Consider the following 22,070-nt stretch of genomic DNA (forward strand, 5'->3'; position numbering starts at 1 on the left):
TTCATTTTATGTATATACCACATGTTGTTTATCCATTCATCTGTTGATGGACACTTGGATTGTTTCCACCTTTTGGCTGTTGTGAATAATGCTGCAATGAACATTGCTGTACAAGTTTGTTTGCCTCTCTGTTTTCTCTTGGGTATATATCTAGGAGGGGAATTGCTGGGTCATATAATAATTCTATGTTTAACATTTTGAGGAACCGTCAAATTGCTTTCCCCAGCGACTGCACCATTTTACATTCTCACTAGCAATGTATGGGGATTCCAACTTCTCTGTATCCTCATCAGTGTTTGTTATTTTCAGGTTTTTTATTTTTTTGTTTTTACGATAGCCATATTACTAAGTGTAAAGTGGTATCTCATTATGGTTTTGATTTGCATTTCCCTAATGACTAATGGTATTGAGAATCTTTTCATGTGCTTATTGGCCATTTGTGTATTTTTTTTGGAGAAGTGTCTACTCAAGTCCTTTGTCCATTTTCTAATTGGGTTGTTTGTATTTTTGTTGTGGAGTTCTTTATATATGCTGGATATTAAACTCTTATCAGATGTATGAGTTGCAAATATTTTCTCCCATTCTGTAGGGTTTTTTTTCACTCCTATGATAGTGTTCTTTGATATACAAAAGATCTTAATTTTGATGAAGTCCAATTTATTTGTTGTTGTTGCTTATGCTTTGGTGTCACATCTAAGAATCTATTGCCAAATCCAAGGTATGAAGGCTTACCCTTATGTTTTCTTCTAAGCCTTTCATAGTTTTAGCTTTTATATTTACCCATGATGGGTGGGTAAGCAGTGTTTTGTGTGTGTGTGTGTGTGTGTGTGTGTGTGTGTGTGTGTGTGTGTGTAAGCGTAAAGTTTCTAGTTTCTGCTGAGTCTTATCTTTCTTGAGCACTTAAAGCACTTTATATACTTTATATCACAGTGTTATCCTCATGTAACACGTGAGGGGAGATAGTCTCAAGGAAGTCAACTGAGGCTCAGATAAGTTAAATGATTTGCCTCAGTTAGACAACCTGTTAAGTGACCAAGCTGGTCCGGCTGGGTTTTTAGTAATGTGCCACTCAACTGCACAGGAAGATAATGAAAATTTAAGTGCGTAGTAAAGGTGACAGCTCGGAGCTGGGGTGCAGGGAATTCCCAAACTGTTACGCTTTCACCTCGGCTGCATCCATCCTCACCCCACCCTCCGCCCACTCCAGCTCCTCCTAGCTTCCGGCCCTGAGCGCAGCCCTTCCATTGGCTGTTGGTTACAGGGCCTCATGCTCATACGAGGGGAAGCAGCCAATCAGTGTGGCTCGTCTCCGCCCAGCCAGCCAGCACTAGATCGCGTGGTCCTTGTCCCTCCTATGGCATGTCGGGAACTGTAGTCTAATGAGGCATTTCTACCTAGAGTGAAAGGAGATCGAGAACTACTAGTCCCAAGGAGCTGAGCGCCGAGCAGTCCGGCTTTTAGGAGTACCCAGCCAACAATCTGGAGCAGCAACTGGCGTCCAGGAACAGGTGAGAGAGGCCGAGGGCTGGCAGGGGTTAGAAACTCGGCCTTACCTCTGTAGCGATACTTTAAGGCACAGGAGGTCCAGTCTGTTGTGTTAGAGTTCCCCCGTTTTGGGGGTTGGTGGACCGACTGACACGGTGGATGTGCAGAAACTCCTGAACTCTGCCATGTGCTTTCCTGAAACCCCACAGGATAACTGCACCCTGCTTTGCTCTTCTGCTGCGAACCCTCCCCACCCACCCAGTGTTGCTCCGAGGCTGTCTGCGCAGTCCCAGTTCTGTGAGGCTCAGGACGCCCAGTCCCAGAGCCCCAGGCTACATGTCCATAGCACCCAGGGGTTCCGCCTTCACTTCTCTTCTTGAGGCATCTCAGAGCCTGCGCTCCCCTCTCCCCGCCTACCAGGGGAGACCTGTGTTCTAGATGTGGCGCTGACACTCCCCAGGTATTTTCCTATCTCCTAGAGCCTCAGTTTGACCTCCATAAAATAGGGTGATTTAAGGGTCCTCCCAGCCCCCAGTCCTGAGGTGCTTTACTCTGGACTCTTTTATCATGTGCTCCAGAACTTGGGGGAAGAAGTCAAGAGTGTAGCAATTCCAGAGGCTCCCTGGAAGAGGCGTTGACGGTTTCTCAACCGGATAAAGTTAGGTGGCATTAAGTTCTAGCCGTCTTATTTTAAGTGTGATCAGTTGAGTCTTGGTCACGCAGCCATACTTTTTGTTCCCTGCGTTTCTTTCTGTAAACGCCCTCAAGCTCAGCCCAGAAGAGAGTGGGGCATTCTGGGTATGGAGGTGAAAGTTTGGAGGGTGACCCGGGGAGCTGACAACGTGCATCTGCCTTTGGTGCTTGCTCCTGCAGGGAGTGCTTGATGCCCCCTCCCTAGGCCACCCCCCATGCTGCCCCTGTCCCGCTGGCTGAGATCTGTGGGGTTCTTCTTGCTGCCAGCCCCCTGCTGGGTGCCCCGGGAGAGGTGGCTGGGTTCCCTACGGCAGCCCTCCCTGGTGCATGGGTGCCCAGTCCTGGGGGCCTGGCACAGTGCCCGCTGCTGGTGCCAAGCATGGACAGAGGAGCCTCGGTGAGTTTGGCGGGGTGAGGGGCCTTGGGGAGGGGAGCAGCTGATTAGGTTTCTGACTTGTCCTCCCTCTTGTCAGAGCATTTTACTCCTCCCTCAGAATGAATGGAGACCAGAAATTGGATGTTTATGCCCAAGAAAGGCAGGATTTCATCCAGCACTTCTCCCAGATTGTCAAGGTGCTGACTGAGGAGGACATTGGACACCCAGAGACAGGAGATGCTATTACCCGACTCAAGGAGGTGAGGGGTTTACGACTTGAGAGAGTGAACCTTTGCACTCTCTGTGCATGTGTGGGATCCAGCTCTGGCTTTTGACAGGTATGGGAGCAGGCTTTTATCTGAGTGACTCTGGGGCCACTCTGGAGGGGCTGGGGCCTGGGCAGATATATTTAGTCAGCCGATCAATCCTGCCTTGTGGTTCTGCTGAGCCAGCCAGACTGCTTTGTATGGGGGTGGAGGGCCTTGAACCTGGTAAGTCTTTAGTTTTGTTGAGAAAGGGAATTAGGTGTCCAGAAATCATTAAGGTGCTACCTTGTCAGGGACCTGGGAGGAAGCAGTCTGAAGTGGGCCTGAGTGAAGCTAGTGTATCATCAGAAACCCCTGCTCTAGAACAGGAGCTATTGGTGGGATACTTAAGTTGCCTAATTCTTTTTTTCTTTTGGAGTATCTAGTAATTCTTTTTGTAAATGCTGTCTCATTTGTCTGAGGGGAACTAAGGAAAAGGATGTCTGTCTACACTGGGATGGAGATTAAAAGGGAAGTCTTCCCAGTGAATTAGATCTGGTTGACAGCAGGGCAGCAGAAGGCACAATGAGAAGCCCCAGCAGGAGGGGATGCCATTGGAGGAGTGGGGGGTGGGTTCCCCAACCTCGGTCCCCTCCAAGTTGTCCTCTGGCCAACTCTGTGGGTAGGGGGCTTGCCTTTAATAAAGTGAAAGAGGCTTTTCATTTGCAGATAGGTTGAACTGTGGGTTGGAGGAGGTGGCTGAGAAAGGAGGAATGGGCTGTGAAGGGGAAGTTAGGAGAATTGGGGACGGGGTGAAGGAGAGACGTGAGCACGCCAGCCATTCCCATAGTGAAGCCACTAGGTGGTGTTTCTGGGGGCTCTGAGGAGCTCCAGTTCTTTATGTCTCAGCACAGAAAGAATTCAGCAAGAGGCAAAGTGATAGAAAAGAAGTGATTTATTAGAATAGAACGCTTGTGAGGCTTACCAGCCAGTGGGTGAGAGGGTGCCACACCCCAAGAACTCTGTGGGCTACAGTTTTATAATCAAAGGAAAAGTGGGGAGGAGGACAAAACCACCTTCCTCCTCATTCTTGAGTAGATGTCATGCTTTCATCATCACCTCCTCCTCCGGGTTGGGCAGGGGAGTTTTCTTGTCCCTACGTGTTTAAGCCAGGACTGGCGTGTCGCTATGGAACAATTATTTCAGGTCTTAGTACAATGAGCGTCTTTCACACTGAAATGTCGCCTTTCCATAAATTGTTTTTTGTGTGTGCAGAGAGCATGTTCTAGGGGTCATTAACTTACTGAACTCACTGGGCAGGATGTGGGTCTCATGCCACCATTATTTTATTGTTTTGGGGCATATCTTATGCTCTGTTGCATGGTTTTGTTGCTAAGCAGGCCTGCTTGGTTTTGTGGTTAAGCGAACCTGCTTTCTTCAGTGATCATTAACTTACAGGGGTCTCCCATACTTTTTTTCTTTACTTACAGTCCCCTAGTGGGATTAACTATTTAATCACCTACGTTGTCCTTTTACTCTGTCCCTATCAGTAGCACGTACAGAGTTTTCGCCCAGTTCAAGCCCTGTCCTGGGGGTTTGGGAGCAGATTTTAATCTCCCGTATGGAGCCTTTAAGTGTACTGAAGAAGGCAATGCAGAGAGAGCCTGGGGACTGGAGAACTTCTAGCTGTGCTCCAGGATTTGGGAAGAAGCCAAGAGAATAGCAATTCCAGAGGCTGCCTGAAGGAGGGGTTGGGGTTGAGGAGGATAAGGTTAGGTCTCATGGTTGGAAGTGGGAAAGGGCAAGGAGAACTCTCAGAATAGCTGCTCTGTAGACCCTGATGCCTTGTCGCTCTGCCCTTGCCCCTAGGTCCTGGAGTACAATGCCATCGGAGGCAAGTACCATCGGGGTTTGACAGTGCTGGTAGCATTCCGGGAGCTGGTGGAGCCCAGGAAGCAGGATGCTGAAAGTCTCCGGCGGGCCCTGACCGTGGGCTGGTGTGTGGAACTGGTAAGAGGGAGGGGGAGGGGCAGGAGAAGACGAGGTTTACTAGAGTGGGGGTACCCTGGGTAGGATGGGGTGGGGCAAGGAGGGATGGGCCTGAGACTTGGTTTCTTGGTTGTTTTTGTTTCTGTGCCTCTAGTGTGCTGCAGCCAGACTTAGTGAATTACTCCAAGGGTTAACAAATGTGGGGAAACTCTTTTGCCAGTGGGTACACATTTCACCTGTAGACCTGCTGTGGGCCAGGGCCTCGGAACTGGCCACAAAGTTGTCAACTCTTTCCTCTGAGCAGAGGACAGCCGCAGAAGTAAGGTAGTTCTTCTAGAACGTTATTCTGTGGCAAAGATTGAAAACTGGAAGCCCATTGGTAGTTTTCGAAAATATTTTAAAATTAAGTTCCCTAAATCTAACAAAGAAGAGATTTCACATAAAACACCAGATTTCTAGCATTACTTGGAAAATTGCTAGATCTGGGTCCAGAGTCCCATGTAGCAACAGTTGGCTGAAGTTGAATTGAGGCCACTTTCCCAAGACAGGACATGTGTGGGTCTGTCTTTATCTTGCTCCAATCCCCACATCTTCCTGTCTCCAAGCTCACTTGGCCCTTGAAGGTGTATGGTTTGCTGGCCTGGCCTAAAGTCTTCATTAGCGACAGGGGGACCAGGTTCTGGGGGCGGCGGTGCCAGGCCCTGAGGAGGGGGCCAGTGAGCCCAGGAGGGAAGACGCTCAGGGCTTGGCGAATGACGGGTGATTCTGGCCTGCGGAGAGGAGCAGCTGGCCCGAGGGAGGACGTGACGAGCTGAGTCGGCCACACCGCATTCTCTGTATGAGCAGGTCAAGTGGAGCTGTCTGTCCTGCAGGTGTTGGAAATTCCAATCTGGAGCCTGTAAGAGAGATGGGGCTGGAGAATAGGGATTTGCCTCCAAGGAGGTAGAAGGACGATGGCCTCACTGTGGACGGGGCCCCTGGTGAAGGGCCCCTGGTGCCCTTCTAGGGATCTGGAGGAGCCGAGGAGCCCATAAACACAGAGGGCGGGCAAGGAGGGAAGGGCAGGAGGAGAGGGGCAGAGCTGTGGGGCGGAGGGAGGCGAGAGTACGAAGGGCCAACAGCTCACCTGGTAGAATCGGTTGCTGTTAACCTCAGCTGCACTGGGTGCATCTGGGGGTGTTTTTTTCTTTTGGCCGTGCCATGCGGCTTGCGTGATCTTAGTTCCTGACCACGGATTGACCCCTGGGCCCTGGCAGTGAAAGCCCTGAGTCCTAACCACTGGATGACCAGGAAACTCCCATGTTTTCTTTTTTTAAAAAATTAATTAATGAATTAATTTTTGGCCGCTTTGGGTCTTCTTTGCTGCGCGCGGGCTTTCTCTAGTTGCAGCGAGCGGGGGCTGCTCTTCGTTGTGGTGCGGGGGCTTCTCATTGCGGTGGCTTCTCTTGTTGCAGAGCACGGGCTCTAGGCGCACGGGCTTCAGTAGTTGTGGCACGTGGGCTCATGGGCTCACGTAGTTGTGGCTCACAGGCTCTAGAGCACAGGCTCAGTAGTTGTGGCGCACGGGCTTAGTTCCTCCGCAGCATGTGGGATCTTCCTGGACCAGGGCTCGAACCTGCGTGCCCTGCATTGGCAGGCGGATTCTTAACCACTGCGCCACCAGGGAAGTCCCCCCCACCCTGCCCCGTGTTTTCTTAAACGCAGCTGTACTTCTGTCACTTCCCCAAGATTCCATTTGAGCTGTCCACTATTGTTTTGGATGATTTTTGTTATAATTTCTGCTTCTATCTTCCTTTCACTTCTGCCTCATCTCCTTCAATCTCTTATTTTTCTATTTCAGCATTTACTTCCTAAAAATGAGGACATTTGCCTATGTAACCACAATACTGTTATCACATCTTTGTCTGGGCTGCTACAACAAAATACCACAGGCTGGGTAACTTATAAACAACAGAAGTTTATATCTCACAGCTCTGAAGGCTGGGAGGTCCAAGATCAAGGCACCAGCATGGTCGGCTGAGGGCTTTCTTCCTGGTTCATAGCCAGCATCTCCTTGCTATGTCCTCAGGTGGAAGGGGCAAGGGAGCTCTGTAGGGTCTCTTTCATAACGGCACTAATCCCTTTCACGAGGCTTCCATTCTCATAACCTAAGCACCTCCCAAAGGGTCCACCTTCTAATACCATCATCTTTGAAGGTTAGGGTTTCAACATACGAATTTTGGTGGGGGGCACATCCAGATCATAGCAACATCCAAGATATTTAACATTGGTACTAAAATATTATCTAATGTATATTCCATATTTAAATACTTGTAAATCCCCCCCAATTGTCCACTATAGGTTTTTTTTTTTTTTAAACATCCAGGATCCAAGCAGGAGTAATGTATCGCATTTGGTAGTTTTTCTCCAGTCTTTAGAATACTTCCTCTATCACAGTTGACTTTTTAAAGTCCAGGCCAGTTATTTGGTAGAGTATCTCACAATCCAGTCTGATTAATATCATGAGGAAATAATCAGGGTAAACATTTTGGTAAGGATGCTACATAGGTAATGTGGTATATTTCCCGTTACTTCCCACTATAGTACATACCTGGGAAGATGACTAAAAAAACGCAACCCAGTACTGTGGTACCATCCCTATAGATTTAAAGTTCTCCTAACAAATAGAAAGTGCAGTTGGGGGGCAGAGAAGATTGAGGGAGGCCACAGAATGAACGCCCTTTGGAGACAATCTTGGTTGAGTGGTGCTGGTTGAAACCAGATGGCCCTTGTAATCACTCAGGGGAGGCAGTGGACCTGTGGCTTCAGGGGAACAATGTCACTCCAAATAAACACATCATAAATAAAACGTGTGCCCCCGGTGTGGAAAACCCAGGTCCCACCCCAGGGCGAAGTCAGAGGTCAAGGTGCACAGGGACCTCGCCTGAAACAAGAGCAGCGATTGCCATAACCCTTTCTCTGCCCACACGTGAGCTGGTGGGTGGTGTTGGGCACTTCCTCTGAGCGATGCAGATCCACTAGAGCACATACAGGGATCAGGGTGGGGTGAAGATTTCAAAACTATATCTTCGGGGAATTCCTGGTGGTTCAGTGGTTAGGACTCGGCGCTTTCACTGCTGAGGGCCCAGGTTCAGTCCCTGGTCAGGGAACTAAGATCCCTCAAGCCGTGTGGTGCAGCCACAAAAAACCCAGAAAAAACAAAAACCATGTCTTCAGAAGCTGTTTGAAGGAGCCGGAATGTGTAGCCTGACTGCAAGAAGTATCCTGGGGGACGTTACAGTGCTTCATTCTCTCATTTATTTCTTAGACAAACATTTATGACACACCCACTCTGGGACCATGCTGTGCTGGGCTCTGGGAGTGCCAGGGGGACAAACACATTGCCCTGCCTCCAAGGAGTTCACAGTCCTGTGGGGAACCAGCACGTTTGGGTACCTTCAAGTAGGCTGGCACTCAGAAGAGGAAGCCCTTTGATGATGTTTAAGACCCATGGGTGAAAGTTACCGGAAGTCAGACTTGAGTTCCATCCTATTAGACCTGCGCTCCCTAACGAGCTCCCTGAGGTGGGGTTTTGTTCCTGGTCACTGGAGTAGGTAAGCAGAGTGCCCGGGGAGGACACAGGAACAGCCTTTTTTGTTCCACAAGTCATGTAAAGTCAAATTGCATGAAGAAATCTTACTTGAAGCATTCACTGAAGTTTTTCGCAAGAGAGTCCAGTATATGAAGATGTTTCATCATCTCCCTGATAACCAGGGATTGTCTAGGGCTGCTTGTCTGGAGATGTCAGAGATCTGTTGTGTCTCTTACTTTGAAAACAAGGGAGTTTTTGTCCCTTTTTATAGGTGGGAAGCCTGAGCCAGAGAAGTCATGTAACTTTCCAAAGTCCCACAGCACAGACGAAAAGTCCTTGGTGGACTTCCCTGGTGGTTCAGTGGTTAAGACTCCGCGCTCCCAGTGCAGGGGCACGGGTTCAGTCCCTGGTTGGCAAACTAAGATACCACATGCCACATAGTGTGGCAAAAAAAAAATAAAAAAAAAAGTCCTCGGCCTCCTCATCCTGACCTTCCTTACCAGCTCAGTGATTCTCAAAAGCAGCAGCTCTGTTGCTGGCAGAAGGAACAGTAATAAGGAGCCCTGGGGCTCTTATTCCACTTTTCGTTCTAGCTCCAAGCCTTCTTCGTGGTGTCAGACGACATCATGGATTCATCCCTCACCCGACGGGGCCAGATCTGCTGGTATCAGAAGGTAAAGTGGGCGGGAAGGTAGCGGTGGGCATGGGAACAGGCCACGGGGAGATGGTCACGTGGAGCCTGTGGAGGTGTTCAGAGTTACAGGTTCTTGGTATGAGTCTAGGCCAAAGACTGATTGCTTGTTTTTCTGTGTCTTTGACAGCCAGGCATAGGTTTGGATGCAATCAATGACGCTTTCCTTCTGGAAGCATGTGTCTACCGCCTGCTGAAGTTCTACTGCCGGGAGCAGCCCTATTATATGAACCTGATTGAGCTCTTCCTGCAGGTGTGCTGCAGACCAGGGCTCAGTGCCCAGAGGCTGCCCACAGTAGCCTTGGCCTCTGTAGGACATTCTCGTCTAGCTTGTTTCGGGACACAGGAGATACCTCGGTTTGCCTGGATGGGGAAGTAATTGAGGAAGGGAATTGGGGAGGGTGGTGGTGGCGAGAGGGGCTTCTGTGTCTCTGTGACTGAGGAGTGGTAAGGGACGGTGTGTGTGACTGGATTGGCCTTGAGTCTTGGGCCCCTCTCTCCCTCCTGCTGTCTTTCTGACTGCCCAGGTGTCAACTGGTATGGGATGTAGGGCCCAAGATTTCAGGGTTCTCCAGCCCTGGAGAAAGCCCAGGTCATGGGCCATTTTCCTCTTCCTTAGAGTTCTTATCAGACTGAGATCGGACAGACCCTGGACCTCATCACGGCCCCCCAGGGCAATGTAGATCTTGGCAGATTCACTGAAAAGAGGTGAGGGACAATGGGAACCATATCTGGACAGTGAGGGAGGGCTGGGGCGGGGGCGTTATCCTTCTGAGGAGTTTATCTTCTCCCCGTGCTCAGGTACAAATCTATTGTCAAGTACAAGACAGCTTTCTACTCCTTTTACCTTCCTGTAGCTGCTGCTATGTATATGGTGAGTGAGCCTCCCCACCCTCGCTGCCTTGCCCACGTGGGCCATTGGATAGGAGGCCACAGGGCAGACAACTTTGGACAGTCTGGTGCCCCCACTGAATGGCTGTGTGATCCTGAGCAAGTTACTTAATCTCTCTGAGTCTGTTTCCTCAGCTGTAAGATGAGGATAAAAATCCCCACCCATGGAACTATTGTGAAAATTAACTGAGTGGTTAATATGAATGTGGATGGCCCATCAAGGGGGAACAATAAATCCTCCATCTGAGTACGGATAGGAGTGGGGAGGATATAATTCAGGCTGAGAGGGAGGAGACTGGATTTGGAGGTGGTCAGTGGGATTAACTGTCTGTGCTGACCTTCTCCAAGTTTCCTTTTTATCCTGAAAGAATTTGGAAATGGCGAAAAGATTAGGAAGAAGGATCAGTGACTCAGGGACTGAGCCTTATGAGAGAAGAGATAGTCTGAGGGCCTCCAGAATGGACTCACCTCTGCCATGACTCACAGGAAGACCCAGCTAAAATAAGTGGGATGGGGGCTGGGCCATCAGTCAGGATTTCCTAGATCAGGGAAGCCAGGGATGTCTGAAAGGAGAGGACAGAAGATTTGGGGGCTGCACTGGGGCAAGACCTCGTGGAATGAAGCGGCCACAGGAAGATGAAGGCATCTCTGGTGTATGGCTTGTTAATCCCCTTTTCACTGTAGGCGGGCATTGATGGGGAGAAGGAGCATGCCAATGCCAAGAAGATCCTGCTGGAGATGGGAGAGTTCTTTCAGATTCAGGTAGGAAGGCATGAGGCACTGGCAGAGAAAAGGCTCCAACTTTCCTCTTTCCCTGCCTTGGAGCCTCTTCATTCCTCCTTTTCTGCACCTGCCCCCACCCAGGATGATTACCTTGATCTGTTTGGGGATCCCAGTGTGACGGGCAAGATCGGCACTGACATCCAGGACAACAAGTGCAGCTGGCTGGTGGTTCAGTGTCTGCAACGGGCCTCTCCGGAACAGCGCCAGATCCTGCAGGTGCCTGAGAGAGGGCTGTGGATCCCTGAGCTGCTGAAAAAGGGGATAGAGCAGTGGTTCTTCAGTGAGGGTGATTTTGACCCCCCAGAGGACGTTTGGCAGTGTCAGGAGACATTTTTTTTTGTCATAACTTGGTGTGTGTGCATGTGCCACAGGTATCTCTAGTAGGTAGAGGCCAGAGATGCTGCCCAACATCTTACAATGCATACAGTAGCTTTCCACACAAAGTATTATCCAGCCCAAAATTTCAAATGTGCCAAGGGTTGGGAAACCCTGGACTAGAGGAAACTGAGGCCTGAGCCACTATCTGAGCATTTGGGATGGGGAGGGGGAGGGGGAGGTTCAAGATCTTAGATACTAAGAGACACTTGAAACTGGAGGCAGGGATGGAGTGAATGGCATTGGAGATGTTCTGGAATATCTGGATGGGGGAAGGAGAGGGGACCTGGAGGTGCTGGGGGGAGATTAATAAGCCCATTTTCCTGCCTCCAATCCTTCAGGAGAACTATGGGCAGAAGGAGGCCGAGAAGGTGGCCCGGGTAAAGGCGCTATACGAGGAGATGAATCTTCGGGCTGTGTTCACGCAGTACGAGGAACACAGTTACAGCCACATTATGGGTCTCATTGAGCAGTATGCTGCGCCCCTGCCCCCAGCCATCTTCTTGGGGCTAGCAAACAAGATCTACAAGCGGAAAAAGTGACTTAGAGACTGTGAAGGTGGAGGGGGAGGCTCTCAATAAATCGTTGTCTAACCTGTGGTTCTTCTGTTCCTGCTTGTGCCAGCCAGGGGCGCAGCTCTGTCTAGAATGGGCAGGGTGGGGGGCAGTTGCATGGAAGCGAGGACCTCGGGCCTTGGCTTCAGGACCCTCTTGGGACTGAAAGCTTAGGCTGCATCAAAAGCCATTGAGCCGGGCCTGGGTGGGTGACACAGGCGAGACGTCAAGCGCTGGGGGCTGGGTCTGAGCCACGCCACGCCCATGCGTGAAGGGGCGCGGCTGCGCAGCGCTGGCGCCGGTTGTCCCAGCTCCCCTCCCCTCCAGTCTGTGCAGGCCGGGCGGGGACCCGAGCTGCGAAGGAGCAGACGCTGGAGCGGTTGCAGGAGGACCCTGGTGAGGATGGCTCGTCCTGTGGGTGTGGATGGACGGGTTGGGGCACGCGGGGTGGGGCAAGAGAGGTTAGCGGTAAAAAATGAATAGAGAAGGGGTGGGCTGGTAGCTGGATGATAGAGACAAATGGGGAGAGAATGGATAGACGCGCTGGTTTTCGGAGCAGGGTGAACGTGCACCGTGGCTGGAGGCCGGAGCTCGGGGTCTGTGCCGGCTGGCCCAACTGCCAGGCGGAGTTGACATGATGACGGCTGCTCCGTCCTTTCCCCCACGCCCGCCCCTTTCCTGCATCAACCAGCCAGACGAGCCTCCCCACCACCCAATTTCAGAGCATCTGGGCGGGGCGTCCCTTGACCCCTTCCCCTGGGAGTGAGGGGCAGGCTGGGGAGCAGAGCCAGATTGCAGCAGAGAGGACCCGGAGTCCATTCTGGGCCCCATTCTTTTCCAAGCCCCTGCACCTCCAAGGAGATCGAGAGCGCAGCCGCATTCTCTGACCCTCCCCGCCCCATTCCTGGGGGGTTACATTCGACTCCACCTGCAAACACTGCAGCGGAAACTAATGGCCAGTCGATGTCTATTTGCATCTCATTTAAATATTGTCCAAGGCGCCTTTCCAGGCCTGCCCCAGCCGTCAGTCACCTCCGTGTCCTTCCCGCGGCCCGCTCCCTCACTGGCTGGGTTTCACCATCCCTGTCTTCTAGGGCTGCATCTGCGGTTGCCAGGTAGGTGGATGTGAGAGGCCTGCTCCTCCTCATTCTCTAGAGGCCATCCCGTCGCCGCTGGCACCATGCTGTCCCCTCAGAGGGCTTTACTCTGCAACCTCAACCACATCCACCTCCAGCATGTCTCTCTGGGCCTGCACTTGTCCCGCCGTCCGGAGCTTCGGGAGGGGCCCTTGAGCACATCCCCTCCCCCAGGTGACACTGGGGGCAAGGAGAGCCGGGGCCCCTGCAGCGGGACCTTGGTGGACGCCAATTCCAACAGCCCAGCCGTTCCCTGCCGATGTTGCCAGGAGCATGGGCCAGGCCTAGAAAACCGGCAGGACCCAGCACAGGACGAAGAGGGGGCTGCCTCTCCCTCAGACCCGGGTTGCTCCTCCTCTCTCAGCTCCTGCTCAGATCTTAGCCCTGATGAGTCCCCCATCTCGGTCTACTCCAGGGACCTCCCTGGCAATGAGGATGTCCACCCTCAGCCCAGCATCATTCCTCTGGAGCAAGGCTCCCCACTGGCTTCTGCAGGTCCAGGCGCCTGCTCCCCAGACAGCTTTTGTTGCTCTCCTGATTCCTGCTCTGAAGCTTCCTCTCCACCTGGCTCTGGCCTGGACTCCAACTGCAATGCCCTGACCACCTGCCAGGACCTGCCTTCCCCAGGACTAGAGGAAGAGGATGAGGCTGAGGAGCAGGACCTCCCTACCTCTGACCTCCTAGAGGCTGATGATGGGAAAATCGATGCTGGGAAAACCGAACCCAGTTGGAAAATCAACCCCATTTGGAAAATTGACAAGGAGAAAACTGAAGCTGGCTGGAAAATCACTGAGAACAATAACTCTGATTGGAAAGTCAATGGGAATATTAACTCTAGCTGGAAAACTGAACCTGGAAAATTCGACTCCGGTTGGAAGACCAATACAGGAATAACTGATACGGGCTCCAAAACAGATGCAGGGAAAACTGATGGGGAATGGAGAAGTGACGTCAGCAAGGAGCCGGTGCCCCACCGGACAATCACGTCCTTCCACGAGCTGGCCCAGAAGCGCAAGCGGGGCCCAGGGCTGCCCCTCGTGCCGCAGGCCAAGAAAGACCGCAGTGACTGGCTCATCGTCTTCTCGCCAGACACCGAGCTGCCCCCCACGGGGTCGCTCGGTGGCTCCCCGGCGCCTCCCCGGGAAGTCACCACCTTCAAGGAACTCAGGTCCCGAAGCCGGGCCCCGCCCCCGCCAGTCCCGCCCCGAGACCCCCCAGCTGGCTGGTCCTTGGTCCCGCCCCGGCCCCCACCTCCACCCGTCCCTCCACGGAGGAAGAAGAACCGACCTGGGCTGCAGCCCATAGCAGAGGGGCAGCCCGAAGAGGGCAGGGCGGGGAGCCCAGCTGCTGGTGAGGAGGCCCCAGCCGCAAAGGAGCCGGAGGAACCAGGCCCGCAGGCCGGCGTTGAGGGTAAGAGGCCACAGGAGGTAGCGAGAGGAGGGCTGGGCTTTGGCCTCGCCCACACCTCCAAAGCTTCCAACCCGACCCCCTGTCTCCCCTCCATTCTGTGTCACCCATCCTTCCCGTCCCCTTCTACCACGGAGCGCTCCGGGAAAGGGAAACTGGGTGGGTCCTTGGGTTACGGGACTAACTCTTTGCTCCCTCTTTCTCCCGCCCCTCCTTGCCTGGCTGCCCATCCCGCTGGCCTCCTTCCCCTCCGCACCTGCCCCGCCAATCCTGCCTGCAGCCAGTCCCCTCCCGCTCCCTCGGCCTCTGGTTTTCCGGTTCTCGGCTGACGGGCGCCCCCTGTTGGAGGGTGGGGGCGCGGCCGCAGCTGGGTCTCTGCTCCTGGCGCCTCTGGCCGGCTGGCCCGGCGCTGGGCTGCGGCTACTGGGGGCGCCGAGTCCCCCAGAGGAGCAGCTACTGCCTGTCCGCCTGTCCCCGGTGGGGGCCAATTCGCCTCCGGCCAGGGGGGACCTGCCTTGCCTGGCCAGCCCTGAGCTGGCACTGCTGCTGTCCCCGCTCTTTCCCAGAAGTAGCACCTTCCCCGCCGCGGCTTCCCCACTCCGCCAGGTACCCGCCCCCCCGCTGCCACGGCCACCTCGTCCGCCGAAGGCCCCTCGCTGGACCAGGAGCCCACCGCCTCCTCCCAGGCTACGTAAGAAGGACCCGGGCCAGCCCCGCGGGCCACGCCTCAGGCGGGGCTGCCCCGCCCACTCCAAAGCCCCACCCATCCTCGCCCAGACCTATTCTGGGTCCTGCCCTTCAACCTGGGCGGATTCTAAGTTCATTGGTACTGGGGAGTCTGGCCCTGCTGGCTCCCTGTACTGGGCAAAGGTTGCTGCTTTTTCCGCTTCGTGGCCCGGCCACTCTCCCTCGAGGCCCGGGCATAGTGGATAGGGGCTTAGCAGGCTTTCATGCGTTTAAGGGAGTCCCAGCAAGTCCATTGGTAAGGACCTTGGGTCACACCCTCTGTGGAATTCTCTGGCCAGTGCAGTTCGAGCCTGATCCCCACCTTGCTCGGGAAGGGTAGAGGGTGAAGTTCGCTGAGCTCATTGGCTGAGGGGGTTCTGGTCACTCCTTCTCCATGGGGCCAGCCCCACGTGGGCTGCAGCGGGCACCCTCCTCCGAGATGCTGGCGCAGGACCCCGGTTTCCCCTTTCCGGCGCCTTCCAGCCTCCCAATCCTTGGGTCTCCTCTCCCCCTGTCTCTCCTCCCTTTCCCGTCTGTCTGTCTTTCCATTGGTCCAGGCTCCCCACGTGCTCCTTGGGTCCCTGCAGACCTGACAAGGGCCCCAGGCGGCGGGCACAAGGCTGCCCCTCCCTTCCCTCGCCCTGTCATCTCCCGCCTTACAGGCCTCTGCCTGGCAGGCGGGAGGTGAGCGCGGCTGCCCCACGTCGGGACTTCCGGGATCGAGGAGCTGGGCCGTGAGGAAGGGAAATAGGAACCGGGAAGTGGGGAGCAGGATGGCAGTGCTGAGATATGTGCAGGATTTCACTCTGGGAGCCCGGGTCGAGCTGCCGTATGCTCCACCCAGCCCTGTGCTCCCTTTCCCAAGACTTCAAGGGCAGGGATGCTGCAGACCCGCGGGAGATGACCCGTGTGGAAGCCTGGAGTCCTTGGGGTAACCCCCGGTGTCACTGCGTTCTTCTTCCCTTACCCCAGTCCGTAGTTCCTGGTCGTTTACCGGCGTCCCCGGGGACCAGCGACTGTGGATGGCAGAAGCCCAGAGTGGGACTGGCCAGCTGCAGGAGCAGAAAAAAGGTAGGACACCCTGACTTCCGACCCTTGGTTTGGGAATCAACTTCCCCTCGCTTAGGCCCTCCTCTCTCAGGGTCAAATTGTGTAAACCGGGCTCTCCAAGTCCCTTGGGGTTTGCCTAGGGAGAGACAGGGGGCTTTGACGCTTCTTCCCTTCCCTGGCCCCCATCCAGGTCTCCTGATAGCTGTCAGCGCTTCAGTGGATAAAATCATCTCGCACTTTGGGGCCGCCCGGAACTTAGTGCAGAAGGTGAAGGTGCCTGTGGGAAGGGCGTTGGGGTTGAGGAGGTGAATGTAGCTCTGAGGTGCAGGAGCAATCGGCGGGGAGAAGGCTGGAGGTATCTCTGGACCCATGCCCATTGCACTGCCTCCAGGCCCAGTTGGGGGATAGCCGTCTGAGCCCAGATGTGGGGCACCTCGTGCTGACCACCCTTTGTCCGGCCCTCCATGCCCTGGTGGCCGACGGGCTGAAGCCTTTCCGGAAAGACCTCATCACTGGGCAGCGCCGGAGCAGCCCCTGGAGCGTGGTGGAGGCGTCTGTGAAGCCAGGTGAAGGGGGAGGAGTGTGGGGCTGGGCGGGCGGGGGCAGGGACTGGGGCAGGGACTGGGCCTGGCTGACTGCGCCCTGTGTCCTCAGGCTCCAGCGCCCGTTCCCTCGGAACCCTGTATGGCCAGGTCAGCCGTCTGGCCCTGCTAAGAAGCAGCCGTAGCCGCTTCCATGCCTTCATCCTGGGCCTCCTCAAGTGAGTGGCCTTCTTTCTGGCATCCTTCCCATGGCCTGGAGATGGCAGGAGTGTCATGGGTGGGACACATGGTGGGTGCCCCATGTCCCCAGAGAAGGCCTTCCCTCTTCCAGTCTCATCTCCCATCCTCCACCCACAGGGGGCTGGAGTCCTCCACCTCCTTGAACTTCTGTTCCCTCCTCTCTCCCCCAGCACTAAGCAGTTGGAGCTGTGGTTTTCCAGTCTCCAGGAAGATGCAGGTCAGAGGCTCAGATGGGAGAGGATGGGGGTGCTAGGCTGGGGCCGGTGGGGGAAGGGATCTCTTCTGTTGGTTCCCCCTGGTGCCAGATCTTACTACTCTCTTGCTTAAAACTCTTTCAAGGAGTCTTATTGTCCATAGGAGGAACGACCCAAATCCTCACCGTAACCTCCAAAGTCTTGGTTATCTGGCCTCTGCCTTCTTCTGCTCGCTGCCTTCAGGTCTGGGGCTTTCCCTGGTCCTGTGACAGTCTTCCTTTCCTGTTCTTCCTGCCCCAGGGCCCTATTTTTACTATCCCTCCACCTAGAATAGGGCTTCCTGCCCCTCCTGCCTCCTCATTAACTTTCATTCATCCTTTGGGTCCTTCTTCAGCGAGGCTCTACCCCCAACCTCAAACTAGGCTAACTCGCCCCCATTCCGCACCCCGCTCGCCCATTTTGCTCCCATGGCCCTCAAGTCCTCCTTTTCGTTATAGATTTGTCACCACACGTTCTACGTGTGTCTCCCTCTCTAGGCCGTGGTTCCACACAGGCGGGGATGTGGCAGCTCTGCACCCCTCCGTGTCCCCCTCTCTCTGCCCCAGTGCCCAGCATAGTAAGAGGCCTGGGAGGATGTTCGCCGATTGGTGGGCTGATGCTCTGGACTAGGCCCAGAGCAGGGGCTGATGTTAGCCTGCTCTTTCCCAGGCCTGCTGTCCCTTCTGTACCTGCCCACCGGCTTCTTCTCCCTGGCCCAGGGCGGCTGCCCCTCCTTGTCCACGGAGCTGCTGCTCCTGCTGCAGCCGTTGTCGGTGCTCACCTTCCACCTGGACCTGCTTTTTGAGCACCACCACCACCTGCCCCTGGGCCTGCCTCAGGCCCCTGACCCCCCAGGCTCGCCTCCAGCCCTGCAGCAGACTGTGCAAGCCATGCTGCACTGGGGGGGTCGGCTGGCCCAGAGCCTCCGGGGGGCTTCTGGGGAGACCCCTCCAGGCCCTTCGGCCCCCTCAAGCCCTCCTACCCCAGGCAGCTGGTGGGAGCAGCTGACCCAGGCTTCCCGGGTCTACGCCTCTGGAGGCACCGAGGGCTTCCCTCTTCCCCGATGGGGATCGAGGCATCACAGGACTGCAACTGAGGTCGCACAGGAGAGGTCCCTGCCCGCAGAGGAAGCTGCACCAGGCAGAGGCGTATGGCTGGGGAGACTGTTTGGAGTGCCTGGGGGCCTCACAGAAACTGAGAGTGGAGCCCCAAAGTCCAGGTAATGGGGTTCCTGGTCCTCTCCATGACTTCTGATCTCCTCTCAGAGCCCTCAGTCACCCCAATTTGTTTTTTTTTTTTTTTGGCCGTGCCACACAGGTTGTGGGATCTTAGTTCTTGGACCAGGGATTGAGAACCTGGGCCCCAGCAGTGAAAGCGCTGAGTCGTAACCACTGGACCAGGGAATTCCCTCAGTCACCCCAATTTGAAACTCAGTAGGGATCCTTTAGGTCAGAGGTTAACAGTCTGGCTTTTCTACAGCCCTGAAGTAAAAATGGTTATATTCTTAAGTCGTTAAGTTTTAACAGTTATGTAAATACCTGCGTAATATTGTCCATTTTGCCTCTTGGCCCTCAAAGCCAAGAATACTTTCTGGCCCTTTAGAAAAAAAGAAAAAGTTCGCCAACTCCTGCTCTAGGTTTTGACCATTGGTAGCTCTTTAATGGCTTCAGGTACTCTCTAGTGACCCTCTGGATCTAAGCCTGCTGGTTCCATAGGTCCCTTTGTAGTTTTTGGTGTTGTAGACGTTCGTTGTCACCTCCCTAGTCACCCTAAAGGTAACTGTCCCACAACTGCCACTCTGCCGTCAGCAGTGACCAATCCTGACCTCTTTTGAACCACAGTTGCGTCCCTCAGCCTCTTCCTCCCTCCAAAGTCCTGGGTACTTGGGTTCTTTTTATGGAGGTGGGTTGACCTCTGTGACCCTGCATCCTTTCCTCCAGGAGACCATCCAGCTGGCTGCCCCCGACAGTGAGCGTGTTGGCTCTGGTGAAGCGGGGGGCACCTCCCGAGACTCCCTCTTCTCCTAAGGAACTTGAGGTCTCGGCACCCAGCACAGCGCAGACCCACAGGTAAGGAGGGTCGGGGAGAAAGTGGTGTGCGTGTTATACCTATGTGTTTTTCTGTCTTCACAGAGTGGATGGGAGGCGGTGTAAACGGCCTTGGGCTGTAAAGTCAGTGCTTGGTTTGCGTTGCATCTTTGCTATTTATTATTGGTGTGACACTAATTTCTCTGAACCTTAGTTTCTTTCTCTGTAAAAAGAGGATAATTTATACTTTTGTTATGGTTGTCATGAAGACTAAACGTGCTTTTATTCAATATAAAAGCATTTGGCACACAGAAGGTGCCCAGTTAGTGGTAACTTTTATTATGTTATGTGTATACGAATGCACACGTGTGTCCACTGGGGCACTGTTCTTCTCTTTAGTGGGGTCTTCTAATTTGGTATGAGGGGCTGCGTTGACTTTAGGGTCTGGCTTCGGTTCTCTCAATCCATGGAATTAGGCTTCTTGATTTTCCATTCGATTACTTTTCAGGTACTTACTATGTGCTTAGCATTATGCTGGGGGAGGGAATGCAAAGGAAAACCTGTTGGAGTCCCTGCCCACAAGGAGCTTGTATTCCAGTGGGGATACCAGTGAATAAACGAGCATTTACAATTCTGTGTGGGAAAGACTCTAGGAAAGGAAGACTGAGTCCTTTGGAGCCATAGAGACAGGGCTTCTTCCCCAGGTCTGGGGACTCAGAGAAGGCCTAGTGATGGTGTGGGTGTGCATCTGAAGGAACAGGATGCAAAGGTGGAGAAGCCCAGGTGTGGTAAGTGAGGAACTATGAGTACATGATTAGTTGTGGCTGGAGTGGAGGATGCTGGCAGTGGTGTTAGGGAGGTTGATGGCTTCAGTAGGCCAGCTAAGAAATCTGGACATCACTCCAAGGCAGTGGGAGCCATTGAAGGGTCTGAAGTCTGGTGACAACAGGCTTGCTAGTTTTAAGTTTTAGACTTAAACAGCTCTGACTGCTGTTTGGAGAATGGAGCTGGACAGGGTTGTCAAGGTTCAGGCACACCAGTTAGATCATATACCAATGGTCCAGAGAAAGAGTAGAGAGGCCTAAATGAGGACAATGGCAGTGGGGTTGAAGAGACAGATAGATAAAGTGGTGGGAGATACAAACATCAAACAGGTTTTGGTGATCGACTGGATATAAAGACTGAGACAGCCTGGTTTTTGCCAGGAGCAACTGGGTGGAAGGTGATGCCATTTACCACTATAGGGGACACAAGGGGACTGGTTTGGAGGGTTAAGATGAGTCATTTTGTTTGCATATGTTGAATTTGAAGCACCAGAGAAGTGCAAATTGCATCAAATAAGCAGCTAAAGAGTGGGTTTGGAGCTCAGGAGAGGGCTGGGGGCCCAAATAGAATCAACATGTGGTCCCCATGTCTCTTCCAGAGCCCAACTGATGTTTACTGAGCTGAACCAACAGGGACATACCATACAGTGGGAAGGTGAGGCTGGGGACAGCTGGGCACCCCTGCCTCACTTCATCCCAGCATCTCCCTCTGGCTCCTTATAGGGCAGTCCGAGCTCTCTGTGACCACAATGCTGCAGGACCTGACCAGCTGAGCTTCCGGCATGGGGAAGTGCTGCATGTCATCGCGACTGTGGATGAGGACTGGCTCCGCTGTGGGAAGGATGGAGTGGAGGGGCTGGTGCCTGTGGGGTACACCTCTCTTGTTCTCTAGGCCTAGGACCTTTTCCTTTCCTGCACCTCTCTCCCTCCTGTCACCTGGGAATGGAATGGCCTGTGAGCTCTCCCCCATGTAAACTGATCATCCCCGAAGTACTTTCCCTGTCTACAAAATGACACTTTCCTCCCACGTCCATTTCTGCTAACATGTAAAATAAACTTTCCTCCTTCCCTCCCATCCCATCTATAAGGTGAAATCTGCTCTTCTTCCAGATGTATAAAAAGGCATTTCCCTCCATGCAATCTCTTTCCTCTTTCCAACCCGCAGTAGGGAATAGCTCCCTATCTGCAAAATGCAAATCTCGCCCCCCTCTATCTTTTTCATCTGTAAGTAGACTGTGGCAGTGCAGTGTATGCCTCAGTTTCCAAGACTAGAAGGGCCTCTAGGCTTCTTCCTGTGTATGGGAACTTTACCCACTTCACCCATCCCATGTTGCCTGTATTTATGATATACTCATGCTGTACTAGGTGCTGAAGTCTGGACACCCCTGGCGGGTGGGCCTGTGGTGTCGGTCTGCCTTCTTCTTCCTTTGTCCCAATAAAGAGTGGGAGTTGAACGTGTCTGTCACTGTCGGTTTCAGGACATAGGCTAGGGGGGAGGGGAGGGAGGCCATATTATGGGGCGCCCAAGGGAGATGCTTCCTTCCTAGCCCAGGTCTAGTTCTTTCTGTTCCCTTAGGAATGATGAAGTAGTCCCCAATTGGTGCCTGACTTGCAGGAAGTGCCTCTCTAGCCTGAGACTTGATATCTTTGCTTGGTGAGACTGATATGGTAGGAGCCTGAGGAGATATGGGAGATGGGAAGACTTAGTCCATGAAATTGTACTTATCAGACTATCTGAGGTGATGGGAAGGATTAAAAGGTTTTAAGAAGGGACACATTTTTTTCTATTTAATATCACCATTCTGTGGTGCTATAATTTTAGGAAGCATAATAACTTAACATCTATTACTTTGTTAGGAGTTAATGAGTTTCAGGCCTTTGAAATGAGAATAGCTAAATGCTCTCGAGCTTGGAGGATGGGGCTGGAAATCACTATAAATGATTGCCTGGAGGAGAATCACTAAAAGGTTAGAAGAATGGAAAGCTATAATTATAACCAGGCAACAGGAAAGTTAGGGAGAAGCTGAGAACTATGAGGTGAAACAGAGGAAAGAAATTTTAAGTTTTCCTTCATCTTTGGGAACTTGGTTTAGAGCACAATGGGCTGGTGTTAGGAGAAAGGACTTGAGGAAATAAAAATCTTAGATCTGAAGCTTTGGAAATACTCAGGGGCAGGGTTGGTTAGAATCAGATGTCTCATACTTTTGCCATTTTCTAAGATTTAATGCTCCC

General features: G+C 53.3%; 2 protein-coding genes across 6 annotated transcripts; both read left to right on the plus strand.

The window, feature by feature from the left end:
* Positions 1-1,406: 1,406 nt before the first annotated feature.
* FDPS (farnesyl diphosphate synthase) lies at positions 1,407-11,698 on the plus strand. Of its 2 annotated transcripts, none has more exons than XM_027095172.1 (10): positions 1,407-1,508; positions 2,652-2,814; positions 4,669-4,809; positions 8,953-9,033; positions 9,181-9,303; positions 9,670-9,758; positions 9,852-9,924; positions 10,626-10,703; positions 10,806-10,940; positions 11,441-11,698. In XM_027095172.1, exons 2-10 carry the CDS (start codon positions 2,674-2,676, stop codon positions 11,639-11,641), a joined length of 1,062 nt encoding a protein of 353 aa, XP_026950973.1. In that variant the 5' UTR covers positions 1,407-1,508; positions 2,652-2,673; the 3' UTR covers positions 11,642-11,698. The 2 variants fall into 2 exon arrangements, with proteins under 2 accessions (XP_026950973.1, XP_026950972.1); XM_027095171.1 differs by lacking the exon at positions 1,407-1,508 and adding an exon at positions 1,530-2,575.
* A 23-nt stretch (positions 11,699-11,721) lies between these two features.
* Positions 11,722-21,296, plus strand: RUSC1 (RUN and SH3 domain containing 1). 4 transcript variants are annotated; one of them, XM_027095166.1, is made up of 11 exons: positions 11,722-12,049; positions 12,748-14,199; positions 14,477-14,887; positions 15,895-15,993; positions 16,163-16,245; positions 16,364-16,538; positions 16,627-16,732; positions 16,925-16,971; positions 17,657-18,206; positions 18,928-19,056; positions 20,562-21,296. In XM_027095166.1, the coding sequence occupies exons 2-11, from the start codon at positions 12,834-12,836 to the stop codon at positions 20,728-20,730; spliced, it is 3,135 nt and encodes a 1,044-aa protein (XP_026950967.1). In that variant the 5' UTR covers positions 11,722-12,049; positions 12,748-12,833; the 3' UTR covers positions 20,731-21,296. The 4 variants fall into 4 exon arrangements, with proteins under 4 accessions (XP_026950967.1, XP_026950968.1, XP_026950969.1 ...); XM_027095167.1 differs by having other exon boundaries at positions 11,726-12,049; positions 16,163-16,239; XM_027095168.1 differs by lacking the exons at positions 11,722-12,049; positions 12,748-14,199; positions 14,477-14,887 and adding an exon at positions 14,929-15,178.
* Positions 21,297-22,070: the final 774 nt, after the last annotated feature.

This window comes from Aethalodelphis obliquidens, unplaced genomic scaffold (assembly GCF_003676395.1).
Source record: "Aethalodelphis obliquidens isolate GAN/ISIS:26980383/991018 unplaced genomic scaffold, ASM367639v1 scaffold90, whole genome shotgun sequence".
NCBI classification, from domain to species: domain Eukaryota; kingdom Metazoa; phylum Chordata; class Mammalia; order Artiodactyla; family Delphinidae; genus Aethalodelphis; species Aethalodelphis obliquidens.

What these genes read in the sequence shown, in the direction of transcription:
- RUSC1 (XM_027095166.1), top strand. Translation starts at nt 12,834, where the DNA reads ATGCTGTCCCCTCAGAGGGCTTTACTCTGCAACCTCAACCACATCCAC. An exon ending in ACTTAGTGCAGAAGGTGAAG is followed by an intron (nt 16,246 to 16,363) that starts GTGCCTGTGGGA and finishes CACTGCCTCCAG; the next exon opens with GCCCAGTTGGGGGATAGCCG. An exon ending in GGAGGCGTCTGTGAAGCCAG is followed by an intron (nt 16,539 to 16,626) that starts GTGAAGGGGGAG and finishes CTGTGTCCTCAG; the next exon opens with GCTCCAGCGCCCGTTCCCTC.
- FDPS (XM_027095171.1), top strand. Translation starts at nt 2,394, where the DNA reads ATGCTGCCCCTGTCCCGCTGGCTGAGATCTGTGGGGTTCTTCTTGCTG. An exon ending in GGCAGATTCACTGAAAAGAG is followed by an intron (nt 9,759 to 9,851) that starts GTGAGGGACAAT and finishes CCCCGTGCTCAG; the next exon opens with GTACAAATCTATTGTCAAGT. An exon ending in TAGCTGCTGCTATGTATATG is followed by an intron (nt 9,925 to 10,625) that starts GTGAGTGAGCCT and finishes TTTTCACTGTAG; the next exon opens with GCGGGCATTGATGGGGAGAA.